Source organism: Netta rufina, assembly GCF_964035555.1.
Source record: "Netta rufina genome assembly, chromosome: 5".
In the NCBI taxonomy this organism is placed as follows: domain Eukaryota; kingdom Metazoa; phylum Chordata; class Aves; order Anseriformes; family Anatidae; genus Netta; species Netta rufina.
Genome location: NC_140128.1, coordinates 8188607 through 8196577, shown reverse-complemented (window position 1 = coordinate 8196577; position 7971 = coordinate 8188607). Strand labels below are relative to the sequence as shown.

Genomic DNA, 7971 nt, shown 5'->3' with positions numbered 1-7971 from the left:
GCATTAATCCTCTTTCACCAAGTACCAAACTAATGCTTGCTGCATTAATTCTCTGCAAATCCTCAAGGTATAAGTTACACATGATTTAGTATAAAAGGTAAGCTTGGGGCTTTCTTTTCACTATAGCTATTACCAGGAAGGCAAGTAGAATACAGGTGAGTTTTCATCAGATCTTGATCTGGAAATATTTTTTTGAAATTGCGAATGCTGTATGCAATTAATTTCTTTTTTAAAGCAGGTTATCCTTTGCTCTTTTTTTTTCCCTTGTTTCATTTTCTTTCTCCTAAAAGACAGGACACATTATCTGTACCGAAACTTAGATGAAGTTATTTCATTGAAAGTAGTATAATGTTCAGCTGTTCTTACTCTACAAAGATTGCTGATATACCATTTCAGTTGCTTAAGAAAATCAAACTCCTTTAACAATAAGCATACAGATAGATCTACTTAATTACTTTATCCTCTGAAAGCTTGCTATTATAGAAACACTTGAGGGTAATGTGAAGACTTAATTTATCCCTGTCTCTATAAATATTTCCTGTTGTAAATAATTATATGTTTCTCCAATACAGATCCATTTTCTGCTTTATGCACAAGATGAAGACGCTTAACTGCTATGTGCTGTTATTTTGCTGGAAAGCAATTTGTTGCTACAGCTGTGAGCTCACCAATATTACCATAGCAGTGGAAAGAGAAGAATGTGAATTCTGTATTACAGTGAATGCCACATGGTGCTCAGGATACTGCTTCACAAGGGTGAGACTCTTAAGTTTAAACTTCAGGCATCAGAATTAAGTACTGAAGTGATTTATGAATAACCAATTTCTCCAGTTCATAACATACACATGGGCAGGATGAGCCTTGTGAAAGAACAGGCTGAATAATGGCTATGTTATTTGATAGGAAAGTAGATATACTGACAGTCTGAACAGTAAAGGGAAGGGTGAAAAGACACTAGTTGAATTCAGACCTTTATTTGGCTGCATACATTGTTCATATTGTATGACTAGAGTTGAAAGTATGAGAATCTGGATCTCTGCTTTCTGTTCAGTTTGTGGTTGCAAACAGACACAACAAAGCAGTGATCACTATGTAGACTCTACTTTTCCAATAGAAAATAATTTAAAGAATCAAGCCATTGATCTGCACCTTTGTCTGGTGATGGTACAAAACCTATCTTGCACAACCATTCTCCTGAAAGGAGAAGTATATGGATCTAGGTGCAATCCAAATAGCCTAATCCAAACCCTTTTTATCTCAGTGGGATTTTCCCCACTGGTTTTACAAGACTTCACATTAGGTCTTCTATTTTGTAAAAACAAAGAATTCTGCCCTGTAATGAATTTCAAAATAAATATTTCCTTCTTGTAATTTTCAGGATCCTGTATATAAATATCCACCAGTATCATCCGTTCAGCAAACATGTACCTTCAAGGAGGTTGTGTACGAAACAGTGAAGATCCCTGGCTGTGGTGACCATCCTGAATCTTTTTATTCATACCCAGTAGCTACAGAGTGCCACTGTGAGACCTGTGACACTGACAGCACTGACTGCACTGTGAGGGGACTGGGGCCATCCTACTGCTCCTTCAGTCAGAACGGAAGCAACCAATGAAGGGTACTTGAGATAGCAGTTTGACTTTAAATGTGTTCTTCTAAATAGTGCTGACCAGGCTTAAGTGGAAGTTAATAGCCGAGGCTATTTAGAAACAGACAAGATTGAAAAAGATTTTTTAGGCCAAAATGGAGAGCTACTGACTATACTTCTCTTCAGGCCTCCCCTACTTCTTCTAGTTTCCTTAAAATCACTTTCTATAGAATGTCTATAGAATGTTGCTTATGATTCCTTCTGCTCTTGCCTCCTCTTCTTTTTCTATTCCACCTTCATTCTTTATATTTCTGTATTTCCACAGCTTAGTTTGCTTGGCTTACTCTATACTATCCCATACTTTTAAGAAGTTCACAATCTCCATGCCTTTATTATGCCTTGCATCTCTCTTTAGAATTCACTTATCCTAAAAGGCCTTGCAGCACTGTTTTTTATCAAGTCCAACATCAATAGTGTTAATAACTACAGGCTGGACTGTAAACCTCTCTCAGATGAGATTCTGATTTATTTATTTTTTTTGGCAAAATATTTCTTAGTCATTATGCTCTTTAAACGATAACAACATGTTTATTTAAGAGCCAAAATCCTGTGTTCAAATGTTGAAAGTCACCAAACTCTTGTGCTCTCTTATTAAGGATTGTTAGCTAAGGCTCAATGACACAGTGACACAAATGACACGAAATCCAGGTCCTACCTGGCCAACTTGCTGCTTGAAATGCTTGGATGTTTACCTTCACCTGGGTAAACAAATGTCCTAAGTCAGGTAAACAATTCTGAAAAAAAAAAATTGCCATGCATTTGAAATGCTGCATTTCCTCTTATTATGCAAGAGAACTTAAGAATGAGAATTATTTCAATGCTATTTAATAGAGGAGTCTCACAAATGGTTTAGGGATGAATCTAGAAGAATCTGACCCTGGTTATGCAAACCTGGTGTGAGAGCATACCTTCAAAGTCATTCACAGTAGTGCCTCTGAGACTGAAGTGAATTCATACAATTCTGCAGCAATCAGTATGAATGGAACAGGCTGGAAGCAAGCTGGAGATCTAAATGAGAATGGAAAGTTACCTAAAATTATTGGGAAAATGGTCAGAAATTTACAGAATGAAATCCTACCAGAAAAAAGAAGATATGTCTCTTCAACAGAAACAACCGCCTACACAAATACACAACTGACAGCAACTGGTTCAACAGCAGTTCTGCACAGAAGACTCTGAGGTTATACAAGCTAAGCATGAGTCAACAGTACCACGCTACTATGGAAAAGCAGAGATGTAAGAACAGGAGCAGAACTGACATGATGCACAACCTACATCCTCTACTCTGTTCAATCTTCTAAGGGTCTCAGATGAGACATTATTTCCAGTTTTGGACACAGAACATCAAGGTATTGAAAAACTGGAGAAAGACCACAGAAGAGTAATAAGAATGAATGGAGACCTAAATAACATGACTTAGAAGAAAGATCTTTTTTTAAAAGTGTAGTTGTTTGTCTTATGGATGGTAATAGGGGAAAAAAAAAAAAAAAAAAAAAAAACAGTGAAACGTTTTACATGCTTGAAAACTGTTACAAAGAGAAAAGGAACAGTCAGTTTGTCATGTTCATAGCAAACAGAACAACTAATGCAAGATTCAGAGTAGTCACTAGCAAATCTCCCAAAAGGAAAAGATAAATAGACCCTGAAATAAATAGTCAGGGGAAGGAAAGAAGAGAGAAGGGGGTCTGTGTAGTGGCAGGTCTTCAATAATATGTTCACCTGTCAGGAATGACAGCAATAAAGTTAACCTGCCATGAGGCAAGGGAAGGAAGTAGACCGCCTCTTGAGGTGCCTTCCAACACTATTTTGGTATTACTCTACGAGCTGTCGTGACTGTTTTTGAGACCCTTATACAAATGTTTATTTAAAGGGAATTTGTTACTCTGGATCTCTCTTATTACAGATATTTTAACTTATTTCATTTGTAACTTTTTTACTGTAAGATATTAGCTCTTGTAACTTAATTTTATTTATAAGTTGTATCATCATGGGCATTTTCTTCGGTCTAGTGAAGTTTTAAAAATGGTAAAGTAATAGGTAAATCAAATTGTGTGTAATTTCTATTTTAAGCAATAGTTGACTTCAGTTAAATACAAATATATTGTTTACATCAGGAATTATTTCATCTGGATGAGGGAATTCTGGATAAAAATTGCAAAACAGAGGAGCTTGAAGCAAAAAGTATGGAAAAATATATGATTTATTTCTGTAAACATCTACACTGTCTGTTGTGCACTTTGGAATAATAAAAACAACTTTTTGTTGCACTTGTGTTATGTACGTCTTTCTTAAATTGTAAACTAAAAACTTAAAAGTCCATCAAAAGTCTATCTGTGCACTTAATAATGCTTTAAACCACACCTTTCTTCCCCGGAAGTATTTTCATGGGACCAATATACCCACCTGAGCCATCTGTCTTTTTTTGCTTTGCCAAAAAATATATATCCAAATCACATCAAATAAAAGATCGATACATTTTAGCCTGACCCGGTAACATTGTGATGAAATATTTTTTAGTTTCAACACAACAGAATTGTGAATCAGAATAATGATTATTACGAGTATATTTTTTGAACTATAGGGATTAGAACTTCTCCAGAGCTCAATCCACAACTCTCATGAATTTGCTTGCATGCGAAAACAAGAATTATACAGATATTATTTCATCTACCAGACAAACGCAACCACTCATTTTCATTTTGCAAAGGAATCTATTCAGAACCTCAGAATTGCAACAAATGGAGTCAAAGGAGTAGTAAATTTAATACCAGAATGCTAACGAAAAACTCCTAATCATGCACCATTTCAAGCCTCCAGGCTCACTTCTTATCTCTTACATATCTTAGGTACCAACGCTGAGTAAAATATCGAGACCTAGAGTCAGAAAGATGTAAATAAAAAGGTATTTCATATAAGCATTAACTTCTCATATAAAGTGCTCTCCATACAAGCACAAGCGAAATACAGCCTTTGAAAATACCTGTCAAATGCTTCCTCAACCCCTGTCTAGTACCTAGAGATGAGTTCTACCAGACTCTTTTCCATATAGCTGGCTTTTGAAAAGATGAGTATTTCATGCAGCAAAAACATTATGTATTTCAATATATCAATAGGAGAGCAGTAAAAGAATAAATTCTTGAATTTAGCTTCTTTCTCTGATCATAGGTGATCACAAAAAAAAAAAAAAAAAAAGTTTAGAAAACATGCAAGTCCCATTGAAATCTTTCTGTTAAAAACAGTAAGCCTTGAACACACACCTCAATTTTTATGAAACTAGCAATGACATTCTACTCCAAAGTAAAATCCATTCCACATCAAGTCAACAGTTATTTGCTGTTCTGTAGACTGATTGCAAACATTTCAGTAGTTTCACTGACAAATTCAGAAATTCTTACAGAAGCAGCGCTGGCTTGACTTGAAGATACCACGGACTACCTTCAACAGTTTGTCTGACAGACTTTGTCTTATCAATGTTCACTTTCCATTCAGTTCCCAATAATCGTTTCATTAAACTTAATTATACTTCAATGTGTTTCAAAAACTTTAGTGTAATTTGAGGTTCAAATCTGCTTGGAATTATTATTTAAAAAAAAAAAATTAAGAAGTAGTTCGTATGCCTAGTGCTATTATAATGAATAAATGGCAACTCTATCAGAGGTATAAGTCTTAGTATGATATGCTATTAAGTAGTAAATTAGTGGGAAAGCTGTTAGACACATTCCTTATAGATTCAGAAGGACATTGGCAAAAGTTCTCACCATGGGCCTAACCCTTTCCACTGAAATCAATAGGTAAAAGTTTTTCAGCTTTGATGCAACTGTTCTGCTAACACAAAGCTTGTCAAAAATCTCATACAAATTCTAACTTTAAAGGCAGGCTCTGAAAAAAAAAAAAAAAAAAGAAAGAAAAGAAAAAAAAAAACTTTTTAATATGTCAGCATTAATCACCAACCTACAGAAATTAACTTTTTAGAGAAATGTCACGCCCCTGAGGTAGCAAAAACTAAAATGGATTAACCTATCTTCATTCTTAGACAATTTATTTACTCCCAGGTAAATATAATCCTCTCTTTTCTTGCTTGAAAGCAGGAAACCTGGAAAACTGTTACTTATAATCCCCTGCTGAATGCATGCAACATAGAGGCAGGCCGTACATAGCATTGAACTGTCCCTTAAAGACCTTTGGGAGGAGCACAATGTAGGATTCAATATGTTGTAATTAACTGAGTCTTTCAAATACCCAGATGTACAGATAAACCGCATGAAGATTATTCATCTCTGCCACCACATCTATGAGTGAATTAATATTTTCTATCATTTATTATGCAGACAGTTTGACCTTGATCTTATGAGTGTCCGTGCCGGTCGTACTTGAAGCTCTCCAGACATCAAGATGGGAACATGAAGTTCAGCAGCAGTGTTCATAGTCCTACTAATTGAAATGACCATTTAATCCTAACCGCCTTTTAGGTATAAAGCACACCCTGATTCTACAGGGATGCAAAGAAAAATGCATTCCTCACCTATAAGCTATCAGTAAAGCATCAACATAATAGCATCGCCCCGCTGCTGTCAATGCTCAACTGTTATTCTCAGACTAAAATCTGTAAACCTTTAATCCTATCTTTAAACAGGTTGCCACTTGTCTTTATAATGTTGGCATAAAACCGGGCTCACAACATTATTTTTTTTTGCCATAATTAAAGCATATATATAAATGCCGCCTGGTATTAACCCAACTGACACATAAGAATGTATTAGTCATTAGAAAAAAAAAACAAAACAAAAAACACACATACAGATCTAAGCTGAGAGAGAGGTAAGTGCAAACAACAGGTGGAAAACAGGAATGTTAGAACTGTGGTTTGTACCTGTGAGGTAGAGGCAGCACTTATCTGGGGCTATTTATATGGGAAAAGGAAAGACAGTTGAGAGTGTGGTTACTGCGCCATATTTCTTCACCTGCACACCTCAGGAAGTGCATTTTGCTTTGGCAGTACACAATGTTTAGCCACATGCTTTATTTTCATTAAAAATACAATTAATTAACATCTTGTTTGAAACTACAAATAAAGAAAAAAAAAAAAAAGAGATGAGCAGTTAACCTGAAAAATTCATTTGGAGATGGTAGCCTTGAGATTAGTGGCTCCCCTCCACTCAGGCAATGGGATCTATAATTTTTTTCTGTGTATCTCATGTTTCTCTTCAATTTATGTTAATAACATAAGCTATCAAAGCCTTGGTCTTTTAATGTGACTTACACTGACAGACATTACAGCAGCTCACAAGGCTGCAGTCTCTGGGAAATACAGCAAACAAAGCAGCAGGGCTAGAGAAAGAACATACTTTCAAGAAATCAAATGTCAGTGTTTTATTATGTGTAGGTGGAGAAGAGACAGAATTAACTAGCTATGCTTTACCACCTTTAACTATTGGTTTCCTTACATGCTACAACTCTAAAGGGCAAGAACAAAGTTTTTACTTCACACTAATGACTTCTTAATTCACTGAAAAATACTGTTTTTCCAGATGCATTACATACGTAGCATAATGTTATTCTATAAGAGAAAACTTGAACAACTTGAGAAAACTGATTTTCCCTTTCCTCTGTGTATTTTTAAAAAAAAAGTTTCATTCAACTATGGTATTAGTTTTCATTGTTTCCTTCTCTCATAGTAAAACATTGGCAGGTCTTCATGCTTTTGTGAATGCTAAGAAGCAAGAAAGAACTTTTTTGGTTTAGATGCTGTCAAAATTTTTGTCAATGATGCAAAAGGCTAAGGATTAGGTCTATGCCCTGGCAGCAACAGCCTTTTCAAACAGGCCTTTAAGAACATCAACAGCATGATTCCACATAACACAAAAGTAGGGTCTGCATTTCAGCTAGAGTAATGATCAAGAAATAATTAAGACAATTTAATATGAACTCTGCCCCCACTTCCAAGTAGTATCAAAGACACATCTACCAAGCAATTGATCTGGTCCAATCTGTTCCAATTTCTTCCTCACCGTATGACTTCTCCTTTTAGAATAAATATCTGAGTCTTCATGAGAATTCTCAGTCACAGGCAATCTAATGCTTCAGATGGGAGACTAATTTACACCATCAGTGTTACCACACAGTGTGGTAAACCACACTGGCTTTGTTTATGCAATCTAGCCTTAAGACAAGTAGATCTTTATCTATGAGTAGCTGGATGTGTTCATATACTTGGATTATTATGTCTGGAACTTGAAACCACTTTATGCTGAGATGCTTAGTTCAGGGACAACATAAAAGTATAATGAAACCAGCTCCTGTCTATGCACAATCTAGTCAGTTTT

General features: G+C 35.6%; 1 protein-coding gene across 1 annotated transcript; it reads left to right on the top strand.

Moving 5' to 3' along the window:
- Positions 1-597: 597 nt before the first annotated feature.
- FSHB (follicle stimulating hormone subunit beta) lies at positions 598-1615 on the top strand (the record flags this gene model as incomplete). Its single annotated transcript, XM_084287249.1, has 2 exons — positions 598-756; positions 1379-1615. 2 exons carry the CDS (start codon positions 598-600, stop codon positions 1613-1615), a joined length of 396 nt encoding a protein of 131 aa, XP_084143375.1.
- Between the last annotated feature and the right edge of the window lie 6356 nt (positions 1616-7971).